This window comes from Chiloscyllium plagiosum, unplaced genomic scaffold (genome assembly GCF_037043375.1).
Source record: "Chiloscyllium plagiosum isolate Xiang-an unplaced genomic scaffold, Cpla_swu_hap1 HiC_scaffold_13, whole genome shotgun sequence".
Classification (NCBI taxonomy): Eukaryota; Metazoa; Chordata; class Chondrichthyes; order Orectolobiformes; family Hemiscylliidae; genus Chiloscyllium; species Chiloscyllium plagiosum.
This window is the reverse complement of record NW_028270151.1, coordinates 31,118,323-31,137,726: the sequence shown is the minus strand read 5'-3', so window position 1 is coordinate 31,137,726 and position 19,404 is coordinate 31,118,323. Positions and strand designations below refer to the sequence as shown.

The following is a 19,404-nucleotide window of genomic DNA, read 5'->3' as shown; positions in this document are numbered from 1 at the left end:
TACGCTTTTGGATATCCTTTACCTTTTCTGCTACCTCTCTTACAGACTGCACGCTGGTGCCATACAGGTGGTTGTTGTATTGTCCAGCTTCAATAAATTTGTGATCTTGAATATCCTTTTCCATTTGCTCTCTAGATGTAACAAAATGATAGTCTCGCCCATCAACTTCATAATCACGCTTTGGTCTGGTTGTATCTGGAGAAAGTGAAACACTTCCATCAAGCCATTTATTATTTCATTTTCTCTGCACATTTTTTTTGTGTGGTAATTCACAATCAAATTTCAAAATGCTGCAATGGATATTGAACAGTCAGCATCAGGATCAACACCTCACAGGTGAGGCAAAGTAGGACCTCTATGCAGAATAAAGCTCCCTTCTCATTGCCCAAACCCTTACAAAGAGCCTCAGTGACAGTTTCTATTTTTCATACCAGCCACACTGGAGGTTTAGCATCAAGTATTGAATCATCAAACATTCCTCAACTGATTCATGTCTACTTGTGGTTGAATTGAGACAGTTTAAACATATTTCACTTATTACTTCTATTTACATCAGGAGAAGGCAATGTTTCCAGCAGTCTGGCATTCTTTCAAATCTTGCGTGAAATGGCAATAGCTTGAAGCAATGTATTAACCAGCTTTCTCTGAACTATTAATACTTCAGAATTTATGATTCATGCTTATAATGTTATTAGCTCATATCAATGTGACTGATAGTCAACTGATAGGAATCCTGATGAAGGGCTTTTGCCCGAAATGTCAATTTTCCTGTTCCTCAGATGCTGCCTGAACTGCTGTGCCTATCCAGCACTAAACTCTCGACTCTAATCTCCAGCATCTATAGTACTCACTTTCGCCTCAATGTGACTGATACTTGACTGTGTCCTGAAATGGTCAAGCAAGCCACACATTGCAACAACCTAGACTGCAGCAGTTTAAAAAGGTAACCCGGCATTACTTCATTCTGTGGGAAGCCAGGAATGAGTGATATTGTTAGCTGAACTAGTGACAGCAGTAAGGTTAAAAGAGACAATGAAAACATTTATTTGAAAAAACACGGACTTCAAATTGAAGTTGGCAGAGCCATTGTACAGTTTCTGAATGGAAAGGTACAGCAGTGATGTGGAGAGTAATTGAGGCACTGGAGCACATTTTCATGCTCAAGACCTTTATTTCACAATGCAGACTGATTGATTCAGTGACTCCAGCTGCTGAGAGCTAATGTAGATATTAACATTTAAAGATTAGAGCATACTGAGGAAATTAATGGTCATTTGTCAGCCAGATGGTTGGAATGTGAAGTAATGATCACTAAGCAGTGGGATGGGGAATTTTAGTTCGATTGCATCTTGGCTTCTAATAATCAAATACATCAATTTAAAGGAATTACATTGATAAAGTGGTCTCACAAGCTGACATTTGAAAGGAGAGGTTAAAATGAAAATGTTGATACATTCTGCTTAATTTCCCCATTATCCTAAAACTTTTAAAAGAGATATTCAAAACTGTCACCAGAGCCTCATTCAATATCTTGCTATATCAAATATTCCAAAGCATCCAATTGTTCAATAGATGTAATCTAGGAGCAGATGCCTGTACAGAGTTTTGTCTCACCTCAGAGAGATGACCTGCACATGACAATAAGTAGATAACAGTTTGACAGTGACAAGCGAGTTTGAGTGAAGATACTTTTCCTTATAGTAGCCACTTCGTTGAAAACTCTCCAACCTCTGGTTATATCTTATGTAATTTAAGTGACAACAATAATGCACGTACGTGGAACACAAGATCCAAATTTGTCTGGAAACTCCGAGATCAGATCATCATTAATTCGATCTTTCATGGGCCCCAGAATTATAACAGGACGAGAGTAACGGACTATATGACAAAAACGGAAACACAGTTAGATGAAGTAAACACATTGAAATATTTAATATATTCCTGCAGCAGTAAAATCTAGCATGTGCCATCAGCCTTGAGCTATATGTTTTGGCAGCAGTTACAACCATTCCTTTCTTTTGTAGTAGTCATTAAGGTTACGCTTGTTTCCAACAACTATTTGAACATTTCTTATGCACCACTAGACGTATAAAACTATGAAAATTATCTGGCTAATCTAAAATTGACATTAAGTCTACAACCCTTCACCGACTGGGAGAGAGATTTCAAAAACCAACTTCCCAGAAGATTGCCCATTAAAGCATACTTTTTGGTCCCAGCAAACTTGTCCTCAAATATTAAATTTCCATAAATTGAAAGTACTAAGATAGCAAAGTGCTTCAAAGCACTCCAGAAGAGGAGGAAAAACAAACAATGAGCAGAAATTTGGAGAACAGTTAGAGAAGATGGTGAACAATGAGAGTAAAGATGGACATTTTTGTAAATTAAAGAGATAAGGTAATCTAGATCTTTGTAAAACAAGGTTGTTCCAACAGGATACCAGGCAAATTAAGTTGTTTGCTTTAGCTACAGAATTTGGACAGCCACAGGAACCTATCATGTTTTCAGTTGCTTTTCTGCTTGTTTGAGGATCTTGAGGGAGTGCAGAAGAGATTTTACAGAATGAATTCAGGGATGAGAGTGTCAGCCACAAAGTTAGGTTGGCGAAGACGAGGTTGTTTTCCTTGGAGCAAAAGAAATTGAGGGAAGATTTGACAGGAGTGTGCAGGATTACACCAGGTTTCAATAAGGTAGACATAGCAAAGCCATTCCCAACAGGTGATCATAGAAGGACATAGATTTAAGATCTTGGGCAAGAGATGCAGGGGAGGTGGAAGTACACAGTATGTGCGGAGTTGACAACTATGGGATTAAGTGCAATTGTGATTAGGGTGAGAAGTGTCCAGTGAGAAAACAACAGATTTGTTTTGGTCTTCCCAATGTTGAGAAAACCTTTGATCTGTTATGACTAGATGTTGGATGAGTACTATTTGTGGAATCAAGGGTGTTGGGGGAGAACTGAAGATCGGTGTCACATGTGGAAACTGATCCTATGCTTATAAATGATAATTAAGGCAAAGGCTATTAAGGGCCTACAGGTCAGATTTTTCTGCACATGAAAGGAGACTAAAAGTAATGGAGACATTATTGCACCAAATTACTGGCTTTGTTGACCATGGTAAGATGGAATTATGTGTACTACGAGGGGAATGGAAATAGGGCTCAGGGAGCGAAGTGATGAAGGAGAATGAAAGAATACTAAGACCCACAGAGAAAACAGCAAAAGAATAAGTTCTGCAGTTAGAAACCTATACAAGGTATTACTAGGGACTTCAACTAGGTGGTCTCAATGCTGGGATGGAAGTCAAACAGAAGGGATTTGAACATAGAGTGATTCATTGTCTTTTAATTTAAAGAAAGGATGAAAGGAAAGGAGCTTTTTTCCTATCTAGCTGATGAAAGATTACTCACGCATGAACTGCTCTTGTATTTGATGAAAGTGTGCAAGAGGCTAAAAAGTGACAGGGAAGAAACTGTGGTTTCAACTTGAAGAGATTGTGTTCAAATGCAAACACTTGCTCTTCAGAAAATATAACCACCACACTATTTGCCAGTATGGTACGCATAAAAGATTTGTATTATGATATTTGATATGACTATCAAGGAGCAAGAGCAGATGGCAAATCTTCACTGAAAGGAAGAAAGAAAATTGGACAAAAATCATCTTGGATTAATGTTTTACTTTTCAAAGATGACCACAGAATAGTATTTATACAAACTCACATAGGGTCTTTGCATTTACGTCCAGAGCATTAAGGACATGGTGTGTGAAAAGTGGAGACATTAGATGTAAAGAAAACAATACTTGTCCAAAAACTATACAGATTGGTTAGAAGAGGAAGAGACAAAAGTTACCTCATGTTAATTTACTGTTACTCCCTTTAGTCAGTTTCTACTTACCCTCCTGCTGGCCAACAGGTTCATAGGAGAGAACATAGTCTTCTTGACCACCTATCCCAAAAAAAGACTGTATTAAAGGCAACTTTTAAACATTAAAATAATATAACAGAATATTGTTTACATGGCAATGTGACAGGAGGATTGGAACTTTACACTCATTCAATAAGACAATGCATGATGTTATTACAAAAACTTGATATTTTATTCAGTTTAAAAAGCAAACTTTTTCAGACCAGTTATACTGTTGAAGTTCTTTTATATGACCAATTATTTAATTGACATTATTACATACTACTTTAGGTTCCTGGTTGTTTAATTAAAACATTCATCTGGAAAGGTTTCATCATATCAGTTTTAGGAAGGACAATGTAAACTGTGCTTCTGTCTTGCATGCCAGATTACATTGTTAAAAGATTTGTACATGCAAATATATTTTTAAAAATTATGCAGAATAAGGGAAAGACATGATCTATGAATGAATACCAGTTCAGACTTAATTTGAACTCTGGTTTATATAAGATTGCAAATCTTAAGACTTTGCAATTATAGGGCAGTGGTGGTGAACTCTGTCTAATCTTGAGAAAGCAATAAATGATAATTAATCCTAAAAATATCTAGCATTCTGATTCAGACTCCTAGGTCTAGCTTCTTGATACTGACATTAAATAAAATGATTGAAAGTATAGAACATTTTGATATGCTAACAAAGTCCAATACAAAGGATGTAACATTGCAACGACTAAGGAGACTAGTGATTTCTAGCGAAACGACTTCTCTGTTCTTTATTAGTGTGAACTTGTCCAGATTGAACAACTTGGATCTTTGCTGTTATGTTCAAATAAAATGTGGACATTAATATTATATAAGATATGTAATTAAAAATCAGGATAATTAACAGAAATGGTAGGGAGAATAATGGGGATTAAACTTGGCACCTGCTATACATAAAGATGATGCTACAGTCCTGATTGTTTAAATGCCCATTTTTTTCCTGAATGATTTCAATCTTTTCATACCATTTTAACACAAAGGCATATATACCACAAAGTATAATTTAAAGCCAAGGTACAGACTATCCACTCCACAATACTGTCAGCAACAAACAAGACCAACTCATTTGTGGTCAGCTGGTTAAAGCATGTCTTCATTTGATATGGATGCCCAATGCAATTTAAATTAACACTTCACCTGCCAATGAAAGGATACTTGATTCAGTTGTGTGACCTTTTCTTACCTGTCTAAGCATCCCTACAGTATAAACTGAAGTAGTACTGTTACAGTTTGGAGCTGACAGGATTTGTTACTTTTACACTTTATCATCTGTATTCATGATTTAATCAAGCTTTATGGAAGAAAAAAAAATGGTGCATTATTTTGTAGTTTGTTCCAATGAATAGGTTAGGCAAGGCCTGATCTAGGGTTAGAGGTGAAGAGGTGCCTGTTTACACCAGACATCAGTGGATCTTTGGAAGACTTGTGAGGTGGATACCAATTCATTGTATTCTTTCAAATGAGAGCTATTTTGGGGATAGGGAGGTGGTGGGTGGGGGGACATTGCCTTGGATAAAATGAAGGTGGTACTTCAAACTTTTAAGACTAGAATGATCCCCCTGCTAGCTTTGATGAATAAGAGGTCAGAGAGGAATTTCCCAGGTTTCCCAATTTGCACCCTCTGCTATCCCAGTGAGCTACATTTTTCCAACATTTTTTTTCAGCAAGGTTACATGGTTTTGGGAAGAGTAGGGCACATACATAATCTGATACATAAAGTATCACAATTTGTATGGGAAAGGCTGGATGGGCCAGAGGATCTTTATCCATCACTTATTGTTCGTATTATATTTCAGAATGTAACCATCAGCCTAAAATGGCAGGTGAAGAGCTTTTGCAGTTATTGCTTTAGTTAAAGTAGTACATTCACAAATAAGTTATCAAAGAAAAATGACCAAAAGTAGCAATTTCATATCAGTACAGCTTTGTAAGTAAAATAAATACTTCCTGCTAAATTCTGCAGATAAAAATCTTTGTTGGTGTCGTGCTGTTTCTAAATTAAATTGTCAATAAACTGAGAATTAATTGACTCTGCCATACTAGAATGAATGAGGAAAGAATGATTCTTTGGCATGACTGCACATTGACAAGATATGGAACTTTTATGAAGTTCTCACATTATATCATAAACCCTTGAACCCTCTCACAGTATGTCTTTAAGAACATGGTGCCTGGTACCAATATATTATGCCAGACATGAGGCCAATGTAGTTCAATTTCCAGTCAAAGTCCTAGATAGAAGGGTGGAGGGAAGAAAACAGAGTACTGGGGAAGTGCGCTGAGGTGTAGACGTTTTTTAAAATTAAAAACTATAGATCCAACTGTTATTGAACTTTATTTCATTTCAGAACTGAGTAACCAGGTGAATGTACAACTTTAACTGTTATCAAGCAAGAGAGACCCTTTGTCAAAAATTGATCAAAACATTTAAGATAAAATTAAGAGCACAAGCAACTCATGCAAAAGCAGGGCTGATGAGAAACAATGTACATTTGAGGAGAAATATATAAACAGAACTGTCTGAAATTAACCTCTTGTTTCACCATACTCATCTGTAATCATGATTTCTGTTGTGAAGGAAGAAAGGTAGAGGAGAAAGGGAAAAAGTAAAAGTTGCAACACATTTTTCAAGTATTTAAGCAAATCAGTCCTTTTATCCAATGGTCTGCTGTGTGCTACATCTCACAAAACTAGATCAGTGATAGTCATTTCAGTGCTGGCTGCTCTTTCATGTCTGTAGCTCTTCAGATTTAATATCAACAATACTACACAGTTAAAAGGCAGCAATTCATATATGGCTAGTTTCTGACAGCTCATACTAGCTACAGAAAAGGAGATGATTATTAATTAAGCAATTGGAAAAGGCTCTGATAATTGGTGCTGAAGGCAGAACAAGCTATTTTAATGGAGTTTGAATAAACTTCTGGTTGCTTTATATCTTGAATTGTATATTCCTCCTATAAAGATGACATTTATATCCAAAGTTTGTATACTGCCCACACATAAACTAGCCATTCTCCTGATTTGCATTTGGAGCCAACTCAATTATGGTGAATTTATAAGTCAGTTGCATTTTCCATGACATAGCACTCAAATATCTGAAAACCACCATTTTCCTTCTTTTGAGTGGTTATTCCAAAATTAAGTTGTGCTTTAATGCACCTAATCAGATTAATGGATTATCGGTTAAGTCATTTCCTTCAGACTTCAACAGTCACTCAGAGCATCTCAGATGTGGAACCTAGGAGAAGGTGGACATTTGGCCCTTTTTGGCCTGCTCCTTCATTCAATATGATCATGGCTAATTCTCCATCTCAATGCCATATTCCCATTTAGATAAACATGGATATGGAACCTTTTATACCTTTTGCCATTTTGTCTCCACAATAGGTGACATTCTTTCCCCCACCTCCATATATCCAGCCTCTGAATCATTGTAACCTTTTATATCCCCTCCTACCAGTAGTAGTGTTGCTAGTGCCAATCTGAATTTTCAGACCTTATTATTTTCTAGGTTCCAGAAACGTCGTTTCATGCATCTTTCTTACATAATCCCAGAAATACAAAATCATGGACTTTCCTACCCCTTGTAACTGTACTTGCCCAAAGGGAGAACTTTTAATGAAAAGCAAATTCTCAGAGATATGTCAGTATCAAAACTTGCTATTTAGAAAGTCAAAACTCGCAAGGTAATATACACTAATCATTTTGAATACCTTTCCGACTTTGCCTGAGGGTTACCAAGGACATGAAAACTTAATTAGTTGATAGCAGCGCTGAAAGTTCTGCAAAGCAACATGTAGGAAGTCTAGGCTGAACTCAAAGCAAACAGAACAAGAAACAACTTACGGTAACTACTTTCACTATCACTGGCATTAGAGGTTACATGCTCTGAAATCATAATAAAAGAAATATAAGCAACATAATCAAATGCAACATTTAAACATGATGATTGATAAAATTACGTATTTCCAAAATATGCAAAGCAAACCATGAAATGCATAACAATTATTTGGATGATGTGATTACTGTGAACTGGGAAACTTGAGCATTTCTGAAGAGACCTTGCACACAAATTTAAGAAAAATTTCAACACCTTTTAACCACCCAATAGCAGACTGATAACCAAAACCAGTATGACAATCTAAAATTAAAAGTGTAGTAATAGATATATGCAGTATACAAACCAGCATGCAATGCAATGTGTATAGCCTGTGTATAATAAGTTGTCAATATTGCCTTACCAAATACTATGCCAAATACTAAATGCAACAGTTCTGCTTAATGCAACATAAAACCATTAAAATGAAACTATCTTATTTCTAATCTATTTAGTGGTCACATAGAAATGACACCAGTAGTGCATTATACTCATTTAACCAGGTTGAAAATTGTGCTTGCCGTCAATTAATATTGTCCAGAAAGATCTCTCAATGAATCATTGAAAATGAAAATGTTCACTTGAATGTCTAAGAGATAAATCATCATACCGAATTTCAGCATTTTGGGTTCTGATTGGTTTCTTATTTATAACCCAATACCTCACCTTTAGCTGTCCCAAGCACGTCTTAGGCCATAAACATCAAAGGATGTATTACTTATTGAACATTTTAGAATTTATTTTGAAGCGTTTCTATGACTCAGTAACAGATTAACCAGCATACTGTTTGTCTTTATACTTAGGGTCAGACGTAATAGGAGACAGGCAATACAGCCAGAGCAGCAGTTTAGTTCTCATTCAGCTTACCAAATAAAATATATTACTTTTATTTCTGCACTCATTGATCAAACCTGAAAGCCACACTTTGTGGATGAGAAGCAGAAGTTTTGCTTATTAAACAGAAACAAAGTATTTAATTTTTTTTCTTTATTTAACGTCACTGCCCAGGTGGATTTGTGGCTCTATTAGTTTACACAAGTAACTGCCCCATACAGACAGATTGGCTTTTAGTATTTTTGTGTATCAATCCAGAGATCCAGGAAATCAAGGGGTTGAAGGGTTCAAATCCTGCCTTGGCAGATGGCAAAATTTGAACTCAATACAAATCTCAATTAAGAATTTGATGATGACAATGAAACTGTTGTTGATTGTAGAAAAAATAATTTGATTCATTAATATCCTACTGTTGTTACCTGGTCTGGTCTACGTGCGACTCCAGACCCACAATAATGTAGCTGGCTCTTAACTGAACTCTGGGTAATTATGATGGGCATAAATGATGGCTTAGCTAGTGACACCCAAATCCCATGAATGAATTTTTAAAAATGACTAAAATTTTGCAAATTTGTACAGGTGTTTTTCACGCCTCGACAATCAATCAACTCTAATGACTGTAAATAATCCAGTTAATGAGGTGAAGGCGTTCCACACTGATTTATTCCAATATTAGCATCTCTTTCAGAATTCATATCAAGCTATTTTATAGAATTGTGTCATGTACTTATATGCTGAGAGGTATTTACATCAAACATTTGTATTATCCAAGAACAAAAACATTCCAAAGTTCCTTTTGTCAGGAATAAATGCATTTTTAGAGTAATTCACATAACATTCACTTTTGCCTTCAAGATTTTGTTGAAAAACATTTTCCTCAATTCAGGATTATACTGCTTACTGTTAACAGTGCGTATTGTGATACATCACATGCTATTTGCAATAAATGTTTGGTATAAATTTGAGTGAGAAATTTTACAATAATAAGAAGTGAAATGGAATTGAGGTGAATTTGAACCAGTTAGCAGGATTAGTCCAGGTTAACTATTTTAAAAATGTTTTAGATCTTTAAGTACTTCAGTTAATACTTATACTACATTTTCAAGTAGAACCAGGTTAAAACTTGAGAAAAATAAGCTACATTTTTTCATTCATTTGTGGGTTGTAGGCATTGCTGGCTGGGCCAAAATTTATTGTCTTTAATCACTATTGAAAAAATGGTGGTGAGCTGCCTTCTTGAACTATGCAGTCCAAGGGGTGGCATGACAGTGGCTCAGTGCTTAACACTGTTGCCTCACAGCACCAGGGACCCGGGTTCGATTTCAGCCTTGGGTGACTGTCTGTGCGGAGTTTGCACATTCACCCGTGTCTGCATGGGTTCCCACCGGGTGCTAGATTTCCTCCCACAGTCCAAAGATATGGTGGTTAGGTGGATTGGCAATGCTAAATTGCCCACAGTGTCCAGGGATGGGGTAGGTCTGGCTGGGATGCTCTTTGGAAGGTCAGTGTTGGCTCGATGGGCCAAATGACCTACTTCTACTCTGTAGGGATTCTATGATTTGCTGTAGGCCCATTCATCGTGCTGTTAGGAAGGGAATGTCAGGGTACAAAAAAAGCGGTGATATATTTCCAAGTCCAAGCTGAGGGGCTTGGAAGGAAACTTGCAGTTGGGGGGTGTTCCCATGTATGTGTTGCCCTTATCTTTCTAAATGGCAGTGGTTATGGGCGATTAAAGTATTTTCTAAAGAGACATGGTGAATTTCTGCAGTACATCTAGTACATGGTGTACACTGCTTCTTCTGAGCAACAGGGGTGGAAGGTGCGATGTTTGTGAATATGGTACTAATCCAGAGGCAGCTTTGTCCTGGATGGTATGGGTGTTCTTGTACACCAGTCAATGAAGGTAAGCATGCAGGTACAGTAGTTAGTGAAGAAGGCTAATAGTATGCTGGCCTTCATAACAAGTGGGACTGTGTATAGAAGCAAAGAGGTGCTTCTGCAGCTGTACAGGGCCCTGGTGAGACCACACCTCGAGTACTGTGTGCAGTTCTGGTCTCCAAATTTGAGGAAAGACATCTGGCTATTGAGGGAGTGCAGCGTAGGTTCACGAGGTCAATTCCTGGAATGGTGGGACTACCTTACGCTGAAAGACTGGAGCGACTGGGCTTGTATACCCTTGAGTTTAGAAGACTGAGAGGGAATTTGATTGAGACAGGTAAGATTATTAAAGGATTGGACACTCTGGAGGCAGGAAACATGTTTCCGCTGATGGGTGAGTGCCGAACCAGAGGACACAGCTTAAAAATACGGGTAGACCATTTAGGACAGAGATGAGGAGAAACTTCTTCACCCAGAGAGTGGTGGTTGTGTGGAATGCCCCAGAGGGCAGTGGAGGCCCAGTCTCTGGATCCATTTAAGAAAGAGTTGGATAGAGCTCTCAAGGATAGTGGAATCAAGGGTTATGGAGATAAGGCAGGAACAGGATACTGATTAAGGATGATCAGCCATGATCATATTGAATGGTGGTGCAGGCTCGAAGGGTAGAATGGCCTACTCCTGCACCTATTGTCTGTTAAAGTTTGAGTGTTGTTAGAGCTGCACTTATGTTGGCAAATGTGGAGCATTCCATCACACTCCTGACTTGTGCCTTTTAAAAGGTGGACAGGCTCTGGGGAGTCAGGTGGTGAATTACTTGCTGCAGGATTTGCAGTGTCTGACCTGATTTTACAGTTACAGGATTTAGGTGGCCAGTACAGTTCAGCTGCTGGTCCATAATAGCCCCTAGGATGTTAATAGCAGACACAATAAGCAATACATCCCCCAAGTGGCAACTAATAGCATAAGTGATGCTGGAGACAATTCTGAACAACATAACATGTTCAAAAACCTTCATAGGAGAGTATTACACCTAGATCATCCAGACATTGGGTACCACTGATAGTAAACATGTGCAGCCAGCAATGGTAAGGAGGTCATTATTTATCAATTTTGATTAGCCTGCCCACATAGATCTGCAAAGCACCGTCAACGTTGCTTAATCACATCAATCTTCTTTTGACATTTCATAAGGCTAAATAAGATGCAAGGAACTGATTGGATTGATCTTATCCCTTTTCCAAATCACATCATCACCGATTTCCTTTTAACTTCTCAATTCTGTATCATATTCTGTTTAGAACATCCATTATAATAGTCTCTGATATGGCCCTTCCTTCCCTATTCCTGCAGCACTCTCTCTCTCACTCCCATGACTTATCTCTTTACACTGGTTCCAGGTTCTTGTTGCCATTTTCCATTTAATAAATGTACCATCATGCAGGAAAAGAAAACTTAGAAGTACAAGTAACCTTTGACAGCAGACTGAACTGTAGTGAAAGGAGGACCATTTTCAACATCAGCATAATTTTCCCAATAATTTATTATCTTGATTTCTCTCCTTGATGTATTAATTTAAAATGGCAAGTATTTTGACTCCAATAATTTGTAGTTCCTGACAAGTTTTAATTTATAAATCAAGTCACCTACATCAACAGGATGGGAATTTACATCCACACTGATTTGTTCTCAATTAACATCTATGCTTAGACACTTTTAAGTAAGGGTTATTAGATAGCAAGATCACAGACAAACATTTTCCCTATTCCTAGTCCAGACACAGAGGCCAGTTATAGCAAACCATCTCATTTGACATTTGATGAGTAAATTGACCTTCCTTATCTATGCAGTTCAATGACACAAAGTTGATGCACTTATCTATAGATTCAACATAGAAAGGGAGACTTTATTAGCTGTATTTAAGAAGCATTTTTCTTTAAAAGTCATTTTCTCTCTAATACCTAATTAAACAAACTAAGTCCATTTTAAGGCAGGGAATATTGGGATTGACACACATGGACACTTTTTAGAGAACTGAGATAGACAATGGGATCAGATAATTTCTCTTTAAGCTAATAATAAATTAGGCAGACATGACTGATAAAGCTTTGAAATGGAATGCTTTTATTTCGACACAAAATTTTGTTCTGAAGCTTTGCTTTTGTTTGACTAAGAGAGGCACAATGCCTGGAAAGAAAGCTTTCAGAAATAAGTTTGCAGCACTTCTTCGTTCTCCCATCTGTGGCAATATTCAGCTAACCTATGACTACTCTCCAAATGCGTAGCACAAAACCAAGATAGTTAAATATGCTTGCAGGTGCAATGTTTTGACAACAGTGCTCAAGATTCATTTTTCAAAAGAAAATACAGAAGCCCCTAAATCTTTACAGCCTTACCTTAAACAGATGTTAATCAGATTATGGGTCCATTTGATCAGATATCAATTTCATTCTTAGCATCAGTTAATAGGTAAAACAAAAACTTATCTGACAGTAAGGCTAACATACTGAATTTGAATAGAAACATAAACCCACATGATAAAAAATCTAACTATTTCTACTTCTAATAAAACAAATATAGTTATAAAAGCAAAGTGATCCTCAGTCATCTTCCAGGAAGATTTTTGCACAGATCTATTAGCTGACAGCTGTAGGTAATGCAATGATATCCATGGGCAGCACTTAGTACAATTTAAATATTTTTTCTTACCTTCTTTACAAGCATTTTTCTATTCCTAACTGAATGAACCAGGGTCCTCAAGCATAAGTTAAGCAGGGGGGTTCAGAAGAAAAGAGTCATACCAGAGTGGAAATGTTAACTCTTATTTCTCTCTCCACAGATGTTGCTAGACCTGCTGAGTTTCTCCAGCATTCTCTACGTTTCTTTCAGATTTCCAGCATCCAGTACTTTGCTTTTACTTCATGGAAGGTAACTTGGGTGACACTAAAATGCCTCTGAATCAGGGTCCTCCCCTGGTGGGAGTCTCTGGTGGAGATTTTGATGTATCTGCATAAAGTTGCAGATCAAGTTGAGGCCAAGTGATTTTTCCAGGGCAGGAGAAAGAACGTTTCAATCAAATCTCTACCAATCATCAATAAGGCTGATAGCATCGTGTTCATCTTAGAAACGTGGTACTATGTTGGGTGGGTTCAGGAGTAATGGGAGGGTGAGAGTATAGAGGGGAGGAAGACTGGGGGCTGTGAAACTTTGCAGAAAAACACAACAGGAACAGTCACATAGCTAACTGAAGAACCAGTTGAATTTGACTTCCTGACAGTCTTCATTCCTGTTTCATGACAGCAAAATGCAATTCCTGTCAAGTAACAGTTTTGGCTCAATTTAACTACTTTTATCTTCTTTGTTTAGGAAATAAGACACCAACACCATCACCACAACATCCCCTATCCCAAGCAAAGTTTACCAGCTTCAGTCAACCAAAAGACATTGATTTAATATCATCTTTCCTCCAGTTCACAGTATAGTGATTGAACTAATGTTGTTATGTAAAAGAAAAATGGAATCATTTGCAATGATCTCCAGTTACTTCCTATGTTAACATTTATTATTTGATCACTGAGCATCAGTTGAATACTGAAGTGATATTTCAGTAAGCTGGCATGTTTACTTACAAATGCAAGTCAGAGAAATGACTCAGCTACAAACAGATGTAAGAAACTTCAGCTTTCATTCACATGGATACAATTTTACACAAGGGCCACATTTCATTCACATTTTTGTCGTCGTCACATTTTTAAAAATCACTTAAAAAGGTTCGCATAGGAAATATTGCCAGAGATTTTAAAACCTGCTTTTGCATGATAATGATTAAGAAAGTAAAAACAGGGATGAGAAACCAATAACCATGAACCTCCCTCATGCCAGCAGAAACCTACAAACCAGTACAGAAAGCAACACAAATTAGCTCAGAAAACAGATGGAGGTAAACGTGAATGGAGAGGATTTTCCGGCACTTACTCAGGCCTTTTGTTCCCATAACGTCGTCGCCTAACCCGGGGATCTCCTGTAGAGTAGTCCCCAGACAGCAAGCAGTAAGAAAAAAAAACAGTCACAGAAAACACAGTCAGTGACACATTACATGATTACTACCATGACAGGCAGTTTTGTGTGAACGTAACTGGTTTGGATGTTTCTCAACCAAGGATTTAACCATAAAACCTCAGTATATAGACACATTAAAAGTTGAAATAGCCGACTTGGAACAGACACACCAATTAGTTGAGAATAAAGAGGGGGACCAGTTGTATTCAGCAAAAACATGTTGCCATGGTAACACTGTAAAGGTCCCTACTTGGAGATTGACCTTCTCTGCAGGTTTATCTGGTTGCAGCTACTTACGTTCAAGATCACTGGTTTCCTGCTCACTCTGCTCCTTGTTCTTGTAGAAGGTAAATTTTCGGGAAAAGATGTTCTTTTTACGCTTGTCATTGAATGACTGCTGAGGAAGAGAAGGAGTGGCAAAAAAAGGGGTGTCTAACGTCCACGTGATTAATGCCCGACCCTAGAAATGCATGAAAACTGACTCGGGCCACCATCCTTTTGCATTTTTCTTGTATAAATTTTGTTTTAATGTTAACTTTGTTCAGAAGATGATGGCGCATAGGATGTATTCTGCTCTTTCAGCAAATCTCATTCAGACTGATGGAAAATCTGTAAAATGAAATCCAGAGCAACTTCCAAGATATTTAGTGAAATCTTTTTTATTTAAATAGAGCTAATTTGAACTGTGCTGCCAATCAAATCTTTAAGACTAGACAGAAATGTGCTGGCTTTAGAGTCACTTTCACAAGGGTAAGATCAGTCAAGTTCCACATCTGAGATAAATAAATAAAAAATAGAAAATATGATCAAGAGGATATTAAAACAAAGTTGGCAACAATAGGGATTTTAAAAAAATAATGTTTTAGAAGAAATAAAGACAAAACTTTCTAGAAAGACGACAAACATAGATGGATTCAAATGAACCAAGCTCAATTTTGAAGGGAGGGAGGAAAGGATGTAGTTGTTGGCATGCTACCTTCCAATTTCAATTCCCAGGCATTAATTAACTTTAATGTTGATTGTTGCCAACTTTCAGCAGGAAGTCCATTGATTGAATCTACAACCAATGTAGTACAATGAAAGCTAGTGATCAAAGTGTATAAAAAGAAAAATCCAATTTCTCAAGAATTTCAGGTGAATCTAAAAATGAGAGGTTTACTCATTCCACAGAAGTTGTACATCAGTGGTTATCAAGTAATTCCTCTAGAGATAATTAAAAATACAACTAATTCCAAAATATTGTTGGCCATTCTTTATTCGACATCTGGCTAGATTGGAAGAAGAGACTCTAAAGCAAGTTGAACAGAACCGTAAATGAGGCCAGTTAAATGGAAGAGAGGGCAGCAGAGACAGACAAAAGATGATAGTGAGTGAGAAAGTCGATGTTTGTGTTCTGCTCCTAATTTGTATATTGATTTGTGAATGCATAATTACAAAAACTGAGAGAGTTAGCAATTTATTGGGTTGTCTGTACATATGAGCTTTAATTAGAGGACAAGCAATTATAAGATTGTATTGAAGTTGTATAGTTATATATAGGTTATTAATACCTGTAAGCATTGATATTGGTGTGACTGCCTGCATTGCCTAAAACACTGGTGATTTCCCCAATAATTTAGGATTTTGAAAAACATCAAATGGGTAAATTGTAATTAAAGAAGTCTTCACTTGAATACAAGGTAATAAATTTTAAATTTATTCATTTTACATCTAGCTTTAATAGAATGCTGGAACAAGTCTGCAAATTGTTGAAACCAAAATGAGGATAAGTAATTACCACCAGGTTAAATCTAAAAACTCGCATCAGGTATCTGACCACGGCCAACACCCAAAACAGAAGAGAAATTGGATTTTGAGATGTAAAAGTCATTTTGTTTTTTAAAAAAAAAAAACAGCATGCAGAGCGTGCTAAAGCTTGGCATCTCTGAAGCCATGCCAAAGTTTAAATGTGGCTAATTAAGACAGCCCTATGGGATGCAGATCTTCATCAATGGCAAGCGTAGTTTTCCTCAGTCCTTTAGCTACATGCATTTTCTGTACACGTTAGTACACAATTGGTCCAACTACATATACACACCAAACCACTAAAATTGTTTTACATTTTAGCAGGGAAATCTACAGCAACTGAAGAACAGTGTAGAACATGCTGTTAAACTATTGTTCACTCCCGGCTCAACATTTCTGAAGAACAGTAGTTTAGATTTCTGCAAAGATCTAAAGAAACACTTGACATTCTAAATATTTACATACCAAGAAGTATAATTTTAACATAAATTACATTATTTTTAGATTATGGGTAAGTAAAAAGTTTTTTCTAGTCAGTACTACAAATCCTTGCCCCAAAGTAGCAGTTAATTGAGACGGCCTCGCCCTTTTCCCTATCCACATCCTGAAGTTAACAAGGAGCAACAAAAAGCTGTGGTCACCTCACCAAATATTAGGACGGTTACACTTTTACCTCTTGTGGTCAGCTTAAAAAAATATATATAAACACATTTTGCTACTCAGTTTTAATTGCAGAAAGAACTTTCTGGCTCTCAGAATGAATTCTCACCAAAAGTTTCCATATCCTGGAGAGATAATGGATACTGAATGGGAGGAATACTTCAGGAATAGGGAACACTTTTTAAAAGAGCAAAGTTAAATTGTTTTAAGGTATCGCGACAGCTATATGTTTTAACTTTTTCATTGAAAAAGTGTTTCAATATATCATTTCAAAATGCATTTAATGTTAGATAACTCTTCATAAATATGCATTACTTGAGGGCATGATCTTCACCAAAATGCACTAATAAATATATATATATGCAAACAAAATATTTAAAAAATCAGAATATGCCTTACCCATAATCTAATGATAATAATTAATATTTAAGGTGGTGCACTTATCTTGATTTTAGTCTTAAACTCTAACTTACTCTTGCCATTAACGTATCTAATGTGCTCAGAACACAAGATTAATGCACCATTACTATTTATTAATACCTAGTTTTAAAGGAACAGCCGTACTTGAGCAAGACACACATTACAGGAATAGTCTATTCTTTAAAACTTTTACTTTTCTAATTCAATGGTCACAGAATCTGTTTAAGAAACCAAATGAAGAAACTTTTAATTTGTCATCCATGACTGGGTTGGTAGCACACTCAGTTCAAATTCATAAAGATTATCTGCTTGAGTTGAACACCAGTACTTGCACACAACAATCTACACTGAAACTCCAGTACAGTATGGAGCGAATGCTGCATTGTCAGAGGGATCATCTTATAGATGCGATCCCTCTCACATGACTGTAAAAGATCCTAAAGCATCATGTTAATAAGCAGTAGTGGAGTTATCTCTAGTGACTTGGCCAACATTCATGACCAATCAATTGGATTTTTTCACATATCTGTTTGTGGGAGCTTGTTGTGCAGAAATTAGCTGCTACATTTCTTAAGATTACAACAGGAAATATGTTTTAGAAGGTACTTAATTGTTTTTAAGTACTTTAGATTGCCTGGTGGTCAGGCAAGATGCTATATAAATGCAAGTATATCTTTTTAGAAGTTTACAACATAAAAAGCAAGAATTTGGTTTTAGTGTGGTATTGTTTTTCATGCTTAATGCATTTTCTGAGATGGGTGATGGGAGAATGTTACTATATTAGGATAATGAAGAGAAACAAGCAATATGCACAATTACAAAGATGGAAAGTTAACCTATGGTCTGGAATCAGATGTATTGTTAATACAGCACAGTGGCTGGGAAGGAGCTTCAAGGATCGATACTGACTACCAAACAAATATCATGTTAAGGGCAAATTTCACCCGATCCCAATTCCAATCCCTTTTCAGTTAGATTTGCTGGGCAATTCTTCCAGTTTTTTTTTTCAGTTCAGAAGTATAAGTTGCTATATACAGTGAAACAATTCAATGCTTGAGATCTCTTTTAATAATATTCAAAAAATTAGATAATCGTTTCATAAGATAGACTTTCAAATCCTTGTAATGAGTGCAAGCACTTTTACATGCAGAGAAGCAAGACAACAATAATTATTTTCCCAATACACTTACCCCTTTATCTCTTGATTTTGAATTGAATTTCACCGTCTTTAATCTGGCACGTTCTTTCTTCTCAACTCTTGAATAAAATAACAAAGCCAAAAATTTATGATAGAACGGTATATATTCGAGTACTTGTAAAACACTCGAATGACAGCATTTTTAAACTGAAACACATGTTCTCACTAACGCCCAATGAATGCAGCTGTATTTCTAACAATACTGTTGAGAGAGGCATGTCAGGAAATAACCTACTTACAGTTGAACAGTCTCAAAGCTCTATAGCCTAGTAACAATATATATAACAATACATATTTTTTCAAACCAGACATTGAGTAGCCAACATGAACAGCACTGCCATGATACACACTAACTGGCAATTGAGAATACCAAACGAAAATAAAACCCAGCAATAACAGTCATGTCACGGCTGCCCTTCCACATCCATTTGCATCAAGTTGTGATGGTTGCAATGAGATCACTTCTTTCTCCTGACCTGGATAACTGTGGATTATTGAGAAGCACATGCAGAATTTGCTCAACAACTTCAAAATCTTGCAGCACAGCTCCTTTCACTTCAAGAAACATTCTGGCTCTTTTCAATGTTCGTAGTTTTTTCAAACTTGTGTGAAATCAGATCAAGATCAGATATCAGGTTCTTTCTCCAGAGGACAGTGAACATCAGAAGCTAGATACTGCCTTATGTACAGATGCCAATTCAATTATTTTCTTCAAGTGCATGTTGGGCATTTTTATGGCTGG

General features: G+C 36.7%; 1 protein-coding gene across 27 annotated transcripts in view; it reads right to left on the bottom strand.

The window, feature by feature from the left end:
- dlg1b (discs large MAGUK scaffold protein 1b) overlaps window positions 1-19,404 on the bottom strand; it is a 435,380-nt gene that overhangs the window by 5,021 nt on the left and 410,955 nt on the right. For 12 of the 27 annotated variants that reach the window (XM_043702479.2, XM_087993450.1, XM_087993454.1 and 9 more), the window contains 6 exons: window positions 18,655-18,721; window positions 14,897-14,996; window positions 7,801-7,842; window positions 3,901-3,951; window positions 1,777-1,878; window positions 23-195 (listed from right to left, as the gene is read on the bottom strand). In XM_043702479.2, coding sequence (XP_043558414.1) covers window positions 23-195; window positions 1,777-1,878; window positions 3,901-3,951; window positions 7,801-7,842; window positions 14,897-14,996; window positions 18,655-18,721 — 535 coding nt within the window. Of the gene's footprint in view, window positions 1-22; window positions 196-1,776; window positions 1,879-3,900; window positions 3,952-6,482; window positions 6,519-7,800; window positions 7,843-14,515; window positions 14,562-14,896; window positions 14,997-18,654; window positions 18,722-19,404 lie in introns of all 27 variants that reach the window. The other 15 variants (XM_087993451.1, XM_043702488.2, XM_043702491.2 and 12 more) reach the window with 6 other exon arrangements.